This window comes from Pocillopora verrucosa, chromosome 12 (genome assembly GCF_036669915.1).
Source record: "Pocillopora verrucosa isolate sample1 chromosome 12, ASM3666991v2, whole genome shotgun sequence".
Taxonomy (NCBI): domain Eukaryota; kingdom Metazoa; phylum Cnidaria; class Anthozoa; order Scleractinia; family Pocilloporidae; genus Pocillopora; species Pocillopora verrucosa.
In genome coordinates, this window is record NC_089323.1 from 16,329,408 (window position 1) to 16,348,649 (window position 19,242).

The 19,242-nt window shown below is 39.7% G+C and overlaps 2 protein-coding genes across 2 annotated transcripts; one reads left to right on the forward strand and one right to left on the reverse strand.

Annotated features, from left to right (window-relative positions):
• The first annotated feature begins 648 nt into the window (after window positions 1-648).
• LOC136277209 (isoniazid-induced protein IniB-like) lies at window positions 649-3,978 on the forward strand. Its single transcript, XM_066158908.1, has one exon. The coding sequence runs from the start codon at window positions 677-679 to the stop codon at window positions 2,504-2,506; it is 1,830 nt and encodes a 609-aa protein (XP_066015005.1). The 5' UTR covers window positions 649-676; the 3' UTR covers window positions 2,507-3,978.
• Window positions 3,979-8,365: 4,387 nt separating this feature from the next.
• LOC136277210 (uncharacterized) lies at window positions 8,366-9,671 on the reverse strand. Its single transcript, XM_066158909.1, has 3 exons — window positions 9,188-9,671; window positions 8,950-8,992; window positions 8,366-8,459 (listed from the first exon to the last, which is right to left on the reverse strand). Exons 1-3 carry the CDS (start codon window positions 9,669-9,671, stop codon window positions 8,366-8,368), a joined length of 621 nt encoding a protein of 206 aa, XP_066015006.1.
• Between the last annotated feature and the right edge of the window lie 9,571 nt (window positions 9,672-19,242).

Below are 19,242 nucleotides of genomic sequence, written 5' to 3' on the forward strand. Positions count from 1 at the left end.
TAAAGAGAATTAAAGGAAACCATGAGCAGTGAACGGAAAATAATTATAAATACATAACAATTTTAAGCTTGAGCGCTTATTATATTATGTTTTATTTTCGATTATGTTATTTTACTTTTAGCTAGTAACAGTAACAAAAAGTAGCTTTTATTTAGCTAAGAACTTGTAAGTAGTTAGCTAGTAATACCGTATTGCTACAAGAAACAGATGGAAAACCTTGTTAATGTCATGAAATACGTCTTAACAATGTCTTACTATAGTTCCAACAAAAAGTATTATTTAAAATTCCTAACAATTGCTGGTTTTGTAAGGAAGGAATTTAGCAGAGGGCTGATTTTCAATTCGTTGTGTAGTATTTGGTTTTTACATCGCATCAATTACAAAATATTTGAAGTTTTTCCCTAAAAAATAATAAGTTTTGCAGTGTAATACCTTCCGTGTTTACTGAAATAAGACAAGCGATCTAATGGGCATAATATGTTACAGTGAACACTTGATCATTATTTTTTTTTTGCACATATTTTTTTGTTAACTGAATGAGACCTCTTATCCAGACAAAAGGATTAAAAATATGAACAAAAAAAAATCAGGTGTTCATGGTTTGAGTGTCCTAACTGTAACACTGATAACATTTCTTTCTGATTTCCTTAAGGTTTCTATAGAAGGAGAAGAAGGAATGGGCAATTTGCCGGTTGTTCACGAAGTAACAACATTATTTCAGTCCCTTGGAGATGCTATCACTGGTGACCTTGATGGAGCTGCTAACCGTTGGAATACATATGCAGAGCAGAGTGTGATTGGCTCCGGGGTTTATGCGGCTGTTGAAGCGGCTCGTGGAAACGAAGAGAGAGCCATCGAATTAGGAAAAGGAATGGGAAGAGCTACTGGATCTGCTTTACTTGGAGGGGGGCTTCTTAAAAATGTTCCCTTCTTTCACGAACTGGCGACGGCAGGAGATTCATTAGGGGATGTAATTGGAGGCGGAGATACTGAAACAGCTGCCCAAAGATGGGGCGATTATGCGGAAAATAGCGTTATTGGCTCAGGGGTCTACGCAGCAGTTGAGGCTGGCAAAGGAAATACAGAAAGAGCAGAAGAACTAGGAAAGAATATGGGGAAGGCAGCGATAAGTGCAGGTATTACCACTGCCGCAGTTACCGCAACCATAGCAACAGGAGGTGCTGCAGCTCCCTTAGGTGCTGCAGCAGCGGCAGGCGTTGGGGCTGCTGTAGGAGCTGGCGTAGGTGCTGGAGCCGCAGCAGCAGAGCAGGCACTTAGGAAAGATAAAATTGAAGCTGGGGAAGTAGTAGCGGCTGCACTGATGGGTGGTGTGGGTGGAGCCGTTGGAGGCGGCATGGTGGGCAGGGCAGCGGCGGGCAGGGCCGCAGTAGCAGCAGATGTTGCTAATTTGGGTGCTCCGTCATCAGTGCAAGGATCAGCCGCTGGGTCAGTGGCGGCCAGCAGAGCGGGATCGGCTGTTTCTCGTGCTTCAGGTGCTCCGTCATCAGTGCCAGGGTCAGCCGCTGGATCAGTGGCGGCCAGTAGAGCAGGATCGGCTGTTTCTCGTGATTTGGGTGCTCCGTCATCAGTGTCAGGGTCGGCTGTTTCTCGTGCGTCGGATGCTCCGTCATCAGTGCCAGGGTTAGCCGCTGGATCAGTGGCGGCCAGCAGAGCGGGATCGGCTGTTTCTCGTGCTTCAGGTGCTCCGTCATCAGTGCCAGGATCCGCCGCTGGATCAGTGGCGGCCAGCAGAGCGGGATCGGCTGTTTCTCGTGCTTCAGGTGCTCCGTCATCAGTGCCAGGATCCGCCGCTGGATCAGTGGCGGCCAGTAGAGCAGGATCGGCTGTTTCTCGTTCTTCGGATGCTTCTAGCATTTCAATTATTTCGTATGATTCTACAATACTTTATGTCGAGCAAGGCAACAATCTCGTTGAAGGCGTTTTGATTGGAGATTATTTTGAGTTCATGGAGGGAAGTGCTGTTAGGGATCCACATTTTCGCGATGTCTGGAGACCCCAACGCCCAGGAAACCAATTAGATAGAAATGCAGCACATGAAGGCGCGAGGAGGGATGCACAGGTCAAAGCAAATGGTCTTCCGGCCAGACAACGACCTGGAATGGTAGCCGTTGTTCAGGACGAAGCTGGGAACGCCTTTGGTGGTCATTCTGTTCGAGGCGACAATAATCAGGGCGTACTTGATGGACGTTTAACGAACTGTCAGCGCTCGGTTTTGGAGAGAATCCCTGACGGTAGCCGTGGAGCTGGCCATGGTAACTGTGCGGAGCAGGTAATAACTCAAAATCTTCAACACATCCGATATAGACAGAAGCGAGGTGTCCCGCAGCAAGGTGTCCCGCAACTGTTTACTGACGAAGGAAACGTGATAACAGCATATAGGCGTGCTCGAGGAGCTCAACAGTATGACGTGAAAACGCCAGCGTGCAACACATGCCGGGTTACAAATCAGTTTTTCGGGCTTCAAGATGGTGCTGGTCCCCAGTAAAACTATAATAATGCGATTTAGCAAATATATCACGCAGTTACTTTACTTTTGCTTATCAGGAAAAAATTGTTGCTCCCGGATGTTATCAGCCAGTATGCTATTATTTACTCAAAATAATTGATTTTTTTTTTATCTTATGTACATTGTCTATTTCGATTTCGATTTATCCAGTGCACAACAGAGAACGAATCTTAAGCTTAGCATTGTTGCCCCTACAATAGTGTGTCAGGTATAATTCAAATAGGTTAAAAGGGCATCGACAATATAGGTGCTAGTTATAATTATATTCGTGAGAGCAGTCCAGTTTTTAGAAAGGAAAGGACGGTTTTGGCTTCGAAACGAGAAACATTTTAGTCATTTAACGACTGACGAACTTTAGCTGTAAGTAAAAGTTACTTTTGTATTTATGTACTCAGGGAAACAACGCTAAGCTTGCGATTCGCTCTCCTTTTTCGGAAGAACTATTTGTATAAGTGTTCCAAGTTGACCCCATTTTGCTTTCCTTTTTATAAGCTTTCCTCGTTTTATTTCATAATATGCGTTTAAATTGAGTGTTTTTAAAATCGAGTGTAATGGCTAGTGTGTTCTCAACCCCCCCCCCACCCCCTCAAAATTTAAAAGGCTAAAAAAAGCTATTTACATGTGTCTTTTCTTATTCGCATCTCTTGACCTTCGCTATTATTCGCTTACATGTCGCCAGGAGGCGACCTCATTAAGAGATCGAATAATATGTTGAAATATTTTTTATCAGTTTTACGAGATTGGAGCATGCGTGGTGTGAAATAATGTTGTTAATACAACAAAAAAAGCTGCATTGCCACTCTAATTCATTCACGGAATTAATTAATTTTTTCAAACTTCCTAACGGTAAATTTTTATTGCACCCTCCAGAGAAAACTATTCTTTATAATTCTTTGGTCGCCTGCATAGTTACTTTCTTTTGACCAGGCCATCGTTTAAAACCCAAGAAACGGTGCCTCATTGATGTTAGAGTGCCAAGGCCTTGGAAGTAATCTTAGTGAGAATAAACAACAAGTGTGAAGAACCGTGTGATTGCTTGTAGAGTAAATGCTCTTACAATAAGTACAATGGTCGTATACTTGAACTGAACTGTGGAAACTTACGTTTCCGATACAAATGAACAATGGAACATTTTAACTAGTGTGTACTAATATAAGCAAAAATATTTGCCCAATTGTGATAGCGCAGGACTTGTTCCTTTTATTGCTTAAAAAAATAGGATCACTTCGTTTAAGTTTCGTCCAGCTACTGCGCTGAGGTGATTGGTACCAAAGAAGTTCAGTCGTAAATTAAAGTTTAGCTTCCAGTTGAGCCAACATCAGTGAATTACGCCGGAGTCATTAGTTTTCACTTTGTTTTCGAAGCACGGTTTTGCCTTTTTGGCTTTCGGACGAATGCCCATTTTGACCAATCACAACTCAGAGCTTGGACGAACGAGTGATGTGAGCAAACTTTTTTAAATTCAGGTTTTGTGTTTGAAAGTCAGTTAGTTACCTACAGCTGTACAGTTTATAGAGATGTAGAATTAAACGTCTGTTGATCCAAATCTTTTCTATGTCCCCCTTTTAGTAAAAAATCTAAAGAAACAGTGGGTTATTGGTCATTGACTTTGAAGGGTTTTTCTGCCATGACAAAACGTACCTTACGTCAGTGGGGGTTGGTATAAGAAAGTGTTGGCTACAGCTCTCGCGCGTCTTCCCTCCCCCTGTTGGGGGAAGTTTAGTAACTCGGCCCAGGTTTGACAGTGAGAAAGGTGCTCTCTTTTCGGTCTCACGAAAAATGGCGGCGATTCGTGGGCGGAGTTGTGAGTTCAAAGGACGTTTTTGAGATCGGAAATCAACTAGTTTGCTTTGACATTTTTTTGGCGAACTTTTCGAACTGGTGTTCGTTGGCTTTTCTAAACTTGCTTTCCTTCATGTCGCTTTCTTAGTACACAACAGACGGTTAAAAGAAAAATCGCACTTACGGCTCTTAGAAGCGCTACAAACACAGGAAAACACCAAAAAAAAACAGTAAGTAAGGTTTTAAAACTTATTAATACTCTTAAAAGAGAAAAAAAACGATATTTACAACTCAATATTTCCAAATGCATACAAACTCTTATGGTAAGAGTTTGTATAGTATATTTGGTTGCCTGTGGTATGTTAATAGACTGACGTGTTAATCATCCACAGCCAAAAATATTCGCTTGAGAACCTACACGAACTGACTAGTCGATCCCCCAAAAGACTCCATATCAATACTCCTATTTGCAAAATAGTCGTAAAAAGCATGATATTGGGATTGATTGTAATAAAGCGTTACAGCAATATCCTTGTCTTGTTTTCGGCCTGGGCTGCCGGCTGGTTCTGTCACAAAGTACTTTCAAAACGCACGAAGTGCTGTCACAGAATAAGAACCTAAGTTTTAAAGATTTTCTGGAAAGAATACCAACCCCCCCCCACCCCCACCATCTGGCACCTGCGACCCAGCCGGCCCTCCATCCAGAAAGATCGCACCTGCACTGCTCTAACGCATCCCCTTTAAAATCTCGGGCGCATGCACGAGGGAAATAATTAAACAATAGATCGTTTCTGTAGAGGAAGTATCGGCTGATAGTTGCCCTCGAAGGTTTGTTTGAAGAACATTAAATTTCCGCGGGGTAACTATCAGCCGAAAGGGCTCCATAAAGCTTTTGAAGTCTGCGCCATATGCTTGGTGTGTCTGTCTTTTTCCCAATTAATGATTGTAGTCGATCTTGAGGTATTTCTTTTTCTTTTTTTCTTTAACAAAAACATTATTCCACTCCTGCGTGTTTGATATGTGGTAAGCTCCTCTTTGGCTATCTAGGTATGCCTTCCAGAGCGGAGTAGCAATACTCCTTGTTGCTTTGCGCTACAGAAACCGGGGTAAGCTATAGCCAGATGTCCACTTTACCTTTTTGGACAAAACATCGCCCGGTTTAAAATCGGACGACTGAACGATTGATTGATGCTCATCAGTATTGGATGACATGACCATCTTATACAGGTAATTTGTATCATTATGAATAGTTACAAACGGTCCGTTGCCAAACCCTTCTTCAGAACAGAGCTAGTTTGATGTTGAGGGTGGTAACACGAGACAGCAAAGATGGGCTTCTTTCTCGGATCAACAGACGTTTATTCTTCAAATCTCAATTGTACAGCTGTAGGCAACTGGCAACTAGCTGTCTCTTTAACGAAAAATCTGAAGTTTAAGTTCGTTGACATCGCGTCCGCGCTCTGAGCTGTGATTGGCCAACGCGTATATTCTTTTAAATTTTATAAAAAGTGCTTACAAAACCCGGTACCTTTGATATCCCAAACCGTGCTTGGGAAATCAGCATCTACTATTCGCCAAATAGAAGTTCAACTTCACAAATTTCACAACTGAACGTTTTGGGGCCAATCACTGCAGCAGTGGCTGGACGGAATGCTTAGAAAGCAAGACGAATGTGATCCTATTTTCTTCAAGCAACAACAAAAGAAACAAAATTGTAATATGAGACCTTGTTAACGTCAATAAAACTGTTCCATTGCTCGCTTGTAACGGAAGAGCTAGTTTCCACAGTTCTTGCAAGTACGCGGCCAATGGACATACTTATTGTAAGAACCTACACTCTACAAGCAATCACATGGATCATCACACTTAATGTTTCTTTTAACTAATTAAGTGTCAGAGCCCGTGCCTTGCCACTCTTACATTTATGATGAGTTTACAAATACTTGTTAAAAACATAGGTTCCCGAGGTCTTATCGGACACTAAGTCAACAGGTCCAACAGGAAGTAGTTGCGTTGGCGACCAACTGATCGTTATAAAGGAAAATATTTCGTGGTGGATACTATCAAAATCTAACGTTAGGAAGTTTGGTAAAAGCTAATTAAATAAATGACTGAATAATAGTGGCAAGATGACTCTGTTTGTCATTTTAAGAACGTTATTCATTATATAAACATCAATTAAACTGAATGCAGGGTGAACCTTTCTGCAATTAAAAAACCACGATATCTCCACACGCGAAAGGATCACAGCTGCTACGGTTACATATAATAAATCATGCCTTTTACAGCGAGAGTGAAATGGTTTGGTATTTAATTGGTGTTGATATACTAAACAGCACATCACAATGCCACTAGGAGAAAGGAAATTTTTCTTCTTGTGTTGAAAAATATTTTCCGAGTGAGCGCAGCGAACGAGTGAAATATTTTTCAACACGAGAAGAGAAATTACTTATCTCCTCCTGGCCATGTAACATCCTCTATATCACACGCACACATCCCTTAGCATATTTCAGTAAAACGTTCAAAACTCTTTAAAACTTATAAAATGAACTTGAACAGATTATTTTGCTTAACTGCGTTCGCCTCCCAGCGACAACGAAACGATTTATAGCAAAGAAAGAAGACTGAAGTGAATAAGTATCTAGCTATTTTTTTTGGGGGGGGGGGGGTGGTGGTGTTGAAAACACACTATCACTCGATTGAATTTAAAATAAAAGGTCAAAGGAAATCTTGCAGAGAAAGGTGGGAAGGGGGCGATTTCTGAGAAACATTTCTATTCCAAAAATTGGAATAGAACTAAATGTTAGCAATGACAATGAAAGGACCCTGTTTATATGGTCTCGGGTACCCGAGACTACCCTCCCCCCGAGTTACCTTACGCGAGCTTTTTCTTTCATTAAAACCTTTGAAAGGATAGGGCAGGGTAACTATGGCGGGCGGGACAAATTTTTCTCATATTCACTTTAACTCGCCCACCCGGGACAGCTCACGGCGTGCCGAGTGTCACTTATTTTCGATATTTCAGGTTTTAAAGCACAAATTTACGTTACAAAAGTAAAATAAACTCAACAAATCCCACACTGATGAAATGAATGAAACAAGCTCAAACAAAGAAAGATGTCTTTGTGAATAATTAAGTAGGGTCAACTTTGCACTCGGCTAGCAGGGACAACTTTTTCTCATATAAACGCTCGATAAAGTTGCCTCGGTAGGGAGGGTTGTCTCGGGTATCCGAGACTATATAAACAGGGCCTAGGAGGGTATAAAGTACGTCCGAAATCTATCACGTGGTAAACAGGACATCATGTCCAAACAGCCGCCATCTTGGATTTCAAAATTTTTTTCAAAATGTCAGAAAATCGCTAAAAATTACTGAAAAAAACTCAAAACCAATAGAAAGATACAAAAATGACCAAAAAGTGAAAGTAGCTGTATTCAAGTTATTTCTCATAAATAAAGACACAAAAATTCCAAATTTGGAAAAACACACTGTCAAAATGCGGTGCAACATCAAGTTCTGGACACAGCAACCTGTAATATCCAATTTTTTCCAAATAAATTTGAGATAAACTCGCAAAGTTTGGCAGAGTTTTGATGAAGTTATAAACGTTCAAAGTCAACGCGGGAACATTCCGTTCCCCGATCAGGACAGGATTGAAAATAATTGATTTTTCCTGTAACCATTTTGTCTGGTGCAGCAGGACAGTATAAAGTTCGTTGCCCAATTTTGTTTTGGCTTGGTTGTCCTAAAATTGGTTGTACATACAAATCAGCCATGGGAAAGTTTGGTAAAAGTTAATTAATTGCACGAGCAAATTACAGTAGCAACGTGGCTTTGTTTGTCCTTTTGACAACATTATATCAAACCCACATTCGTTACCCTTTTTTGGTTAAGCACTTCAAAGTCTTAAATGATAAACGTCAACTACATTATGAGCCCCACATGTCAGAAAACGGATTCTTAATGGTAGTTTTAAAACGTCTTGTAATACGCGCGAGTTTCCTGTAGCATTTACCACTATTGCACCGCTCTAGTCTTCAGACGTAGTTTCTCCTCTAGGTGCTTTTTCCCCTGTTGAAGGGGTTCATCTTGGAAAAGGCGTCGGAGAATTTGGTGAACATGCCTCTTTTTGCAATCACGACGTTGGCCCTAATTTTTAAAAACAGATATATATTCGTGAGTTGCAGTGCATGGCAAAAAATGTAATTCAATCTGACTTGATGTCAAAAAATAAATTCTGCTGAAGAATATTGAAAATGTCATTATCAGGAGTAATGAACTTATATGATATCCAAGAAGGCATATCAGACGGGTCCGGCTATCTTACAGAAATCCGATTTTCATGATGATGATGATGATGATGATGATGACGATGATGATGATGATGACGATGATGATGAAAAATTAATTATTTTCAAATAAACTAATTACTTGCTAGTGCGTACTGAGGGCATGAGAAAGAGCGTCCGGGTACTGGTGACAACTTTCAAGGTCACATAAAAAAGCGTTGATGTCATGGAGGCCATAAAAACTGAAGACGAAGACTTTGAGATTTGAACCGCAGACTTGGGCAAGATCTCTCTCATCTGTGACATATCGTTCTTATTTTCCCCTTTCAGCTCTTTTAAACTATTCTTACCTTTCTACCTTGAGTATTTTCTTCCTAGCTGAGGTGGCAACACCTGCAGGAATAACAGTGCCAAGAAAGTAATTAGCAGTTTGTTATGCACGACCTTCAGCTGTAGCGACTAAAACCTAAGGCTGAATTTATGTGGAAACGAAAATAGGAAAAAAGGAATAAACCATATATTGGGCTTGAAAATTTAATAATCTTATACTTGATGCTTTAAAATGCCAGTTTTGTAAATGCACTTTACCTAGAGCTTCACTCAGAGTTTTCCCATTATACTTTAAAGAACACAGCGTCTGTCTCATTTGTTCAACCTTCTCAATGGGAATGACTTCTTTCTTGTCCTTAGACCCTGAGGTGATGGCGTCTGTGATGTTCTTCGTGATGACATTCTTCCTCTCCTCATATGCTTGCTTGTCATTCTTCAGCTGCTTGATCTTCTTGTCGTCTCTAATCAGGTCCTCCTTTGCCTCTTCTTCCCTGATCAGCATGTCCAGGTACTCACTGAAGGAGTCGTTGTAAGGGATCATGGCATTTTCCTTGAGAAAGACACCAAAGAAGCTGGCGCTATCATAAATGGTTTCCTTTTCTTTCTCAAGTTCCTTTTTGTGAGTTTCCAACTCCAAGATGAACACTTCCTTTTGAGACTTAACGTCGGCCTTCTGTCGGATTAAATCCTGTACCTTTTTGGACAGGAATTCCTTCTCTACGAGATCAGCAGTGTAGGTCATATGTGCAATTTCCACCAGACATCGCTCTACAGTTACGAAGCTGCTCGTTGTTGGTAGTCTCAACTGGAATTCCTTTAAGGCATCCTTCACTAAATAAGGGATTATAATGTGTAATTTGGTATGATCAACTAAGTTGAGTATCATCAACTGTGCTGACGAAGGGCTGACGCTCGAAACGTTTTTAAGGTGGCAAATTTACGTTATAAATTCAATTGATAATACTAAATTACCCTGTTATACTCGCCCACCGACAGAGCACCACAGTTCCTTTAGAAAGGTACCCCTTCATTCAAAGAATTATAATGCTTTATTTCATAATTGTTTCCCCTTGGGTCACCCAGAGTATTGTATTTGCATTTGCACTGACAACACTGTTGTTATCTTTGCTTTGAATTTTTCTTAACTTGTGATCATATATTTCCCTTTTTCTGTATTTCTCAATTGAAGGATAACTTGAGGCTCGTGAACTAGCCTGTGAACGGGGTACTAATTTGTTAACAAGGTTACATAAGGTTTCCTAGGAACCTACTGGAACAGTGGGCGCGGTGCTCTTCAGATAATTTCTCTTTCTCTGATATCGTGCGCAATTCTACAAGTTATACTTTTGAAACCAACTCAGAAAGAAGTTAGAACAGGAACAAAGATAACCTTGCTTCGAAATGACAAATTTTGTAAAATGACGTATTTTAGGCTCAGTTAATCATGTAAGCTGAAAAGGCGCCAAATTTTGAGCGGTATAATGGTAAGAGGGCGATGAATATTCATTCAGCGTTCTTTTGGTATAGCAAAGGTATAGCAAACGATAACAGATGAATATCTCACTGGCTTTTCAGGTATCAGTCCAAATAACACTGACCTAGCTTAGCTTTACAAATTCTTAACGGTAACTTATTAACATTATCAACTCCGTTATTAAAACCAAATTATCTTGTGACATTCCCCACCAACGCAGCACCACCGTTTCTTTAGAGACGTACCCCCTTTAACACCGACTAGCTCCGACTTACCTTGAATTTTGAGCAAATGATCTCGAACTGACTCAGTAAGGCTAAGCGCTGGATAAAACTGACGGCACTCTCGAGTATCACGGTGCTTTTATGATGGAAAATGTATCTGCCCTTATTGGCTACACATTTGTTCTAATTTGACGTTGCCATGAAAACATCATTTGGAACACAAAAGTGGATAACTATAGTACTTATATACTTCGTTAACTTTTTTTTTTCCAATGTGATTCTTGTAATAATATTCTAGAGTGCTGTTTCTTTTTCAAATGAATAAAGTGGGTAAGTTTCTAAATAAATTGTTTTGCTGCGTCAATGTTCATACCGAGGGGAACAAGAGAACCGATGTTAAAAATAAATTTTTGTTCTAGAGTGTTAAAGCCTTCCAAGCTACCTAGGTATTTTCCTACGTATATAATCACACACAACCCACTATAATCTTCTATTCGCTCTGAGAAAAGACTATATCTCGAAATATTATCAACTCAGTTGATTAACGAAATCATTTCCAGTTTCTTTCAAATTTTGTTCTAATCACGTGCTTCTGTACGCTTGATCTACGAAATACAAAGAGGGGAATCCCCTTGAGACCTTCAGACGGAAAACAGAGCGTAAAAGCTAGAGAGGTCAACTAAAATCCAGTCGTTTTGTAGCCACGGACGTTTCGCACTCAGTCGATTCGTACCCAAAGTAAGAATATTCGCACTCAGTTTGTGTCAGTTCGTTCCCAACGCGCTGGTAGATATTTACCCGTCCAAACACTCAATGACGATCAAAACCCGGTTAACAAATGGCTATTGTTGCGTTTTGCATGTTAATACAGAGTTAAGCGAGTAAGATGCAAATATAGTTCTGTTGGTTATAATTGAACAGTTAATTGTTTACACTTGTGGCTTTCTGATTGTGGAAAGTATTAGTTGTTTTTATCAACGATAATAAGAAACCGATCCTACGTTAAACGTACTTTATAAGGAAAACACACTTTATTCGATTGGTGAAATTTTGACTTCCGACTAAAAAAATGTCCTTTTCCTCTGAAATAAATAGGGACGGTCAATTCTTCAATTTAAAAACTTTCCCTTCGTAAGCAGACTGCTAATGATGTTCACGCGAAGGGAGTTCTTTCTTGTCTATTGGGTGACTGAACGAGAGCTGTGTGTGATACAAATGACCTCAAAAATACGATATTTTGTGCCAACACACGTTTTTTAAAAATTTATTTTTCTCATATTGTACCATACTTAACTTATGGTCTGATAGGGTAATTCAGTATTATCAACTCGTTGATAACGTTAATTGGTCAGCGTTAAGGGTTTAAAAGCTGACGTTTCGTCCTTCGCCCTGACGAAGGGTTATGTACCCTCGGTTTTAATTACTTTTCTGATCGCAACCAGCATGCAATTCCTTTGTTTACTAATACCAATGTTTTACCGTTACAATTTTGCTACTGTGAACTTACCCGCGCTAATTTGATGTTTAACATCAAACATGGAAATGCACCTTGCTGCATTAAAAAAATCCTCTAAGACTTCCAAGATATTTCTGAGATCCCTTTTTAGAGCACCCGATCTTCTGCTTATAACAACTTAATAAACAACGTTCTGGACTTTCACATCAATTACATTATTTCTTCAGACTGGAAAAAAAACTTTGGAATGAGATGCCTTTAAAAAAAATCAAAAATCTTTCGAAAAAATTAGTTCAAATGACCATCAAATGGGTGCCAAAATGGGACCAAGCTGAGCATGGGGCTAGATACAAAGCCCCGAAAAATGGCATAGAAATCTATTCGAAATTTTCCAACAAATATAAATGACATAAATATCATCTTTATCTCTAAAGATCTCGACATTTTCTCTAAAAAACCAGCATAGCTGTGAGATGGGATTCCTGTGATGAAACTGCATGGAAACACCTTCGAACTGATTCAAAATAATCAATTATTTATTAATTAAGCAGTTCGTCTCCTCAAATATTTATCTTTCAAACAAACAATAACGGCAATAAGCAATGAACAAAGCTAGACATTTCATATGGCATAACTAAGGCCAAAAACATGACAGCTATACCGCTATTACAAAATTACTTGGCCAAGTACCATTTGAAGCCATAAATTATCCAAGACTTGAAACTAACTTTCCGGTTATCAGCTGTATTTTTTTTAACATTATGGTCTAAAAATCCTTAGATGTTCTGAAAATTATCAAATTTTCTTAAAATCCACCTTTTGACTCAGTCGATAAAGCCGCAAAATTGTGGAAGAAGTGCAGCTATTTCGGACATGTCAGATTTCTACCATAAAAGCACCGTGATGCTCGAAATCTCGTCAGTTTGATCCAGTGCCTAGCCTCACTGTGCCAGTTTTAGATTATTTGCCGGAAAGTCAAAGTAAGTCAGTTTTAAAAGGGAAAGTCTCTAAAAAAACTGTGGTGCTGCGTCGGTGTTATCCACCGACGCAGCATGTGAACTAAGCTAAGTCAGTGTTAGCTGAACTAATTCGTAAATTAGTCCATTATCGGTCATCCGATAGAACTGCGGCATATTGCTTCCAAGTATATAGTATTCTTCATGTTTTTATAGTTAACTTAAGCTTTGTTATGTCGAACTGATGATAAGAGTTGACGATCTCTTACGAACTGTGGTCAAGAGTGCTGATCTAACCTTCCTCTTCAGGAAAAGTGTCCAAAAATGGCCGCGTCCGCGAAGTGGGTGATGCTGTTTATGGTTGAAGTAATATGTGCAGCTGAAGCTTCACCACAATATAAGGTTCCACTGATAAGTTTCTAGGCTCTGTTAATTTTTGAATGATGCAGTTTACTAGTACATCGTTTGATATAACATCGTATATCTGAGAAGTTTGCTGAAAAAACAGTATGAATGTCCACAGAAACATCAACATCGGAAACAATTATGATTCGCAAGGACAAAGCCAGTTTGTTTTTAATGGTTGTACCCGGAGGTGATTCCTCAGTATATCACTGCGCATTCTTCTCCATATAGAGTGACGTTTTGGTTGTCGCTCGCATGAACTGTGACCCGGGTGTTTTTCCGGACGACATACACTGGGAACTAGTTAAGAGTAAATTCAACATGGCGGCGTAAATATTTGAATAATCGAAAAGGGGATCACTTATTTTGGTATCAAAACAGAAGCAAAAATAGCGCCCTAAGCATAATTTGCTTTTCATTCCACATTTGCGGTTATTTTATGGTGTTTGGATGGAGAAAACTACGATAGAGTGGCTAGGAAACTCCAAAATGGAAAACACGTGTGACATTCACTGATCAAGTGAGGTAAGGATAGAATACTTGAAAACTCCCTGATGGGCAGATTGTTGCAATTCTGTGGAAGTATTATTTAGTCTTAAGCAAGAAAGCAAAATATTTTGCTACTTGAGTACGAGTGCTTACCGTTGTTTTGTTACCCCTGAATCAAACATGAAGTTATGGGAATAGAGGAGATGATCAAATAAATATAATAAGATAACATGTTGTGAAGAGGCTCTATGTTGAAGACAAAGCAGGGGGTTATACCAAACCCTTTAGCCCCTAAGAGTGACAAGCATCTAATTTATCCCTGTTATATCACCCCTGAATCAAACATGAAGTTATGGGAATAGAGGAGATGATCACTAAAGCAGCTCTTGACTGCTACACATATTCTCCTTGTTAGCCTCTTTGGAAATGTATGGAGAACAGTATGGAGAATATGCATGTTGATGTTAGGGGGTAAAGGGTTAAATAAATCAACCTCTTCCAGAAACAGGTGTATCTGAAGATAATGCAAATGCCTCATAAGGGGAGAGGGGGTGGGGGTAACTCTTGAGATATTTTTTGAGTGGAGTGTTGCCATGAACTTTAACCCATGATGACCATCTTTAACCTTTTAAACCATAGAAGCAGTAGGCATATTCTTTGTTCTGTTCTTTATAAACTTTCCATGATACTGATGAGGAAAGTGTGATCAGCAATCAAGAGCCTCTCTGGTTGTTGATCATTTCCCTTATTCTTATGGCCTCTATGTTTTATTACACAGTGATACTGTAAGGAGAAATAACATATCAATCACTCTTAGGAGTTAAAGGGTTAAGAAAAAAATCATTTCATTTTGCTACACTGCTCAAGGAAAAAAGAGCTAACATACATTGTGTAATATCAACTTCATCCAGCCATTTGCAGCCATCAAAGCTAATCTTAACAGACAATGCAATGCGGAAAACTACCCTCTTTAACCGGTGCACTCGTCTTCAGGAGACAAAACATGTCCGTAATTTTTTGTTGGTTTTTGTTTCGGAGATGTTTCCTCGTTTAAATTTCCTATGGAAAAGTTCATTATAACATAGCTTTACAAGGCGTGCGCTTTGTAGAGGGTCTCAATGGGGTGATGGCTTTTACGGCTATCGGTTAAAATTTTGGCCAATTTTCGGCTAACGGTTAACACCTTTCCATTGTTTCCACCAGAGATATTTTTTACGGTTAACTTTTTTTACGACTAACGGTTAAAATTTGTCAATTTTTAGGTCTAACGGCTAAATATTTTGGCCGTTTTACGGTTTTAGGCTAATACACTCGATCCATTTGCCTGTGGGTCTGTGGGTTGCATGCTGACGTCTTTTTATTTTGCTTTTTTTTTCTACACGAAGCGAAAGATGTTTGAAAGTCTCAATGTTATGTTTCTCATTTCAGCTAGAAAGCATTCGATCGCATGACACTATGGAAAGAGTTGTCAATCAAAAGTATTTGCGAATAGTTTCCTTCAAAAGCAAAGGAAAGACAAAGACTTGAATACAAGAACGAAGCAAGGGAGGGTCCTGGGGTGCCCTTGACCCCCCCTCCCCCCTTCAGAAATACGTAAAATGTGAATCTTGGTAAATGTTAGCTACAGAGTCCAGAGACGAGAGACGAGCGGATTTTCCTAGCGTTTCCGAAAGTACCAAATTCGCTTCCACATTTTTATGTGAGCACCTCATCTTACACAAAGCTGCGCGCAAACGTTTTAGACGGTATTAACAGCGCAACGTGATTGCGCTCGAAGAAAAGAAGCATATTTTCTCGAAGATTACTAGGAAAACTTAAACTTTGAAGGCTACCTGTTCTGTGATAGAAGCGCAAGATCTCGAGATCAGTGAAGTGCGCTCCTCTTGCTTTGAAAGAAAAAGTCCGATACCTTTCACAAAAAGGAATTCAAAATTTCATTTTTCTTAACCATTTAGCCCCTAAGAGTGACTAGCAGGTTTGAGTTATCTCATATCGAATTTTTTTAGCGCAAACTCCTGCAACGGTCAGTGATATCATGACCTTACCAGAGGAACGAATCAAAGCTGTAACAATGGGTATAGTTTGACAGAAAAATCCTAAATTCTAATCTAGGAAATATCTCGGAGAAGATAAGAGTTTGTGTTAAAATGTTGATAATAATTTGGTGTTTGTGTGAGAATTCGCTCATTGGTCAAGACTTCTGTAATATTTGGTGCCTTCTAATGGGGCCGTTTTAGATGATGAAAAGCTGATTCAAGCCTTGGGTTTCTTTTCTGTCTTCTTGGGCAGAAATACAGCCTGGATTTTGAGAAGAACGCCTTCCTGTGGAATGGTGACAACAGCCAGTTAATTTGTTCAATTATTCGTCATTACAGAGAGCTAGCTGAGGGTGACGGGGAATGATTCTTGTCTTCTTGTTGTCACGAGCAGCGTGACCCGCCAACTTGAGGATCTCAGCGCTCAAATGTTCAAGCACGGCAGCCAAGTACACTGGAGCACAGGCGCTAACTCGCTCAGCGTAATTGCCTTTGCGTAGAAGACTGTGGATTCGACCCACTGGAAATTGAAGCCCTACTCGGGATGAGCGGCTCCCAGACTTGGTTCCCTTAATGTTACCTTTACCGCTAAAGCCATTGCTGATGGAAAGAAGAAGAGGAGAGGAAAGAGCTATGCTATCTACATCTACAAGGCATTGAAGCAAGTTCACCCCGACACTGGTATCTCCAGCAAAGCCATGGGCATCGTGAACTCGTTCGTCAACGACAGCGCATCGCCAAGGAATCTTCTCGCCTTGCCCACTACAACAAGAAATCGACCACCAGTTTTCGCGAGGACCAGACTGCCATCAGGCTGCTTCTGCCCGGTGAACTGGCTAAACACGCCGTCAGCAAAGGAATCAAGGTTGTAACCAAGTACACCAGCAACAATTAAACTCACTATTCTTTATACTTTTCGTATGACAGTGACAAGGAGAATTTGCCTAACAAGAAAGAGTTGCTTTTTGGTGGTGATCATTTCCTTTTTTCTCAATAACTTAATGTGTAATGCAAGGGTGATGTTGTAAAGAGAAATTAGAAGCTAATCACTCTTAGGGGTTAAGGGGTTAAAGCTATTTTGGATCAATATCAGTATCTGGGTAACTGCTCACCTACCCCTCCCCTAACCCAACATTAACCCTAACTTGTTATCAATAGACTGTTGTTGGGTTAGGGGAGGGGTAGGTGGGCAGCTGCCCAGATACTGATATTGATCTGCTGTTTTTTCTTACGAGCTAATAATTTATCGCCATAAGAGGGGAGTTTCGGTTTCTTTGGTGCTGGAATACGAAGCTGACGGTGTTGTATGCGCTCTGATGCGTCAAAATAATTTTATTTTTTGTCTTTTTCGGGGCAGTGGTTTTCGGGTCTTCGGTCCTTTGGATTCAGATGTCTTTTATTTAGGTCTTAGATTTATTGGACCATGGGATACTGAATGTTGAATATTTTGACCGTGAAAGTGTAGGTACTTTGGGTGTTAGGTTTTCAGGGGTGTAAAATTTTTTTCTAAGGCCTGTGGGAAAAAAAAAACAAGGTACATCTGGAAATTTACCGAAACCATTTTACATCTAGAAATTTACCGAAACCATTTTTGATAGAGTGCAAGAAATTTAAAATCTCTTCAGTTAGGAAAATCCTAATATGCATTTACTTTTGACGCGCTGTTGTTGCCTACGCAATTCACAGACCAATGGAAAAAGGAAAAAAAATAAAAACAGTCTAGAATACTGCATCACTATTTTATTAACCTTCAGATAAGCTGGAAGGTAAGCAGTTTTTACAAGCAAAGATCTGAATCATCTTCCTTCACTGCATCACAATGCTGAGGACACATCAGGGTGATCTGTGGTCCTTCAGATCTCACACCGCGTTAAACAACGCTTTTTTAAACTCTAAAAAAACAAGAAAGAAAGAAATAGGGATCATTGCCAGAGTTTAAAGGTTTTTATGTAAGGTTAATGAAAAAAGACAGAGAAGGCCATTTTTGTGAACAGAATAAGAAAGATGGTGAGGTTTGAGCTCGGTAAAGAAATAGAGGAAGATTTTTTCGTCTTGTCACGAGCTTAGGACTCAGAATTTTTTCTTTGTCTCACACTCGTGACAAGACGCAAAAAATCTTGCTATAAGACTATTTCTATTTCACAACAATTAAATCCCAGCCTTTTCTACCAGGAAAGATAATCAGCTCTCATTCAAAGAAGTCTTTCCGTTATGGTTGAAATACAGAAAAAAAAGAACAACGAGATGCATCCAAACCAAAAAAAAAGTTAAGGTAACTGGAGAAATAACATATAGTTACTATGAATGTTAAAGAAGTATTTTGTCGTCGTATGTCTGTAGCCCATACACTGAAGAAGATACACGTCCCTTAGCCACGAGTGGACTTTCCAAGACCGTCATCAACTAATGACTTTATGACAAGGGCAAATGGCAAGGTGCAAAAATTGAACTCTGATTTTGGCAAATTTTCCTACGATCCCATCATCCTTAGAGGTCTACAAATGCAAACATCTTGTTCGCAGTATATGCAAATCTCTTCAGTTTACTAAGCAAACGGCAGAAAGCGTTTGCACAAAATTTCAGTGTTTGCCGTTTTCCTGAACCACTGCGCTTCAGCTCTTTATTTTCCCTTTCGTACATTTAACACGCTGTAGCTACTTGGTTGTCGTTTGGTAAAAACATTTTGCGTAGCTTAACTTAGCACACCTTGAAAAAACTGCGTAAATTATGGTGAACCATACATCACGGTATTTTTACATCACATTTTTTTAAAGATTATTTTTTGCAGTCCTTGTAAAAACAACTCTAAATTCCCTGACTCGCTGCATGTATCTGTTTTAAATTCAAATGGTGAATTCTTACCTTTGTAGTTAAACCTTTGATCTCCATCTTGGTCTTTGCTATTGATAAAATTAGTCATTTGCTGCAAAGTATAGCTACTTCCAAGAGCTTGGAATCGCGATTTCAGCTCTGCGGCTGTGACATATCCATCATGGTTCTGGTCAGCTGCCCTAAAGTGATTGAGGTAATTTGTCTCTTTGATGTTTTTGGAAACTGCCTCCAGGATGTCCAGTTCCTCTTCACTTAATTTTTTGTCATCTTCGGAAAGAAAACCATAAAGACTGAGCTTCTCAACATTCAGAGTAACTTCCATCTAATTTCTCCTCACAATATCACCCCTGAATAACACATTCAGGTCATGAAAATAAAGGAAATGATCATCAATTTAGAAGCGCTAGATTGTTAAACAAATTCTTCTTGTCGGCACCTTAG

What these genes read in the sequence shown, in the direction of transcription:
- LOC136277209 (XM_066158908.1), top strand. Translation starts at nt 677, where the DNA reads ATGGGCAATTTGCCGGTTGTTCACGAAGTAACAACATTATTTCAGTCC.
- LOC136277210 (XM_066158909.1), bottom strand. Translation starts at nt 9,671, where the DNA reads ATGACCTACACTGCTGATCTCGTAGAGAAGGAATTCCTGTCCAAAAAG. An exon ending in AACTCTGAGTGAAGCTCTAG is followed by an intron (nt 8,993 to 9,187) that starts GTAAAGTGCATT and finishes TTATTCCTGCAG; the next exon opens with GTGTTGCCACCTCAGCTAGG. An exon ending in AAAATACTCAAGGTAGAAAG is followed by an intron (nt 8,460 to 8,949) that starts GTAAGAATAGTT and finishes TTTAAAAATTAG; the next exon opens with GGCCAACGTCGTGATTGCAA.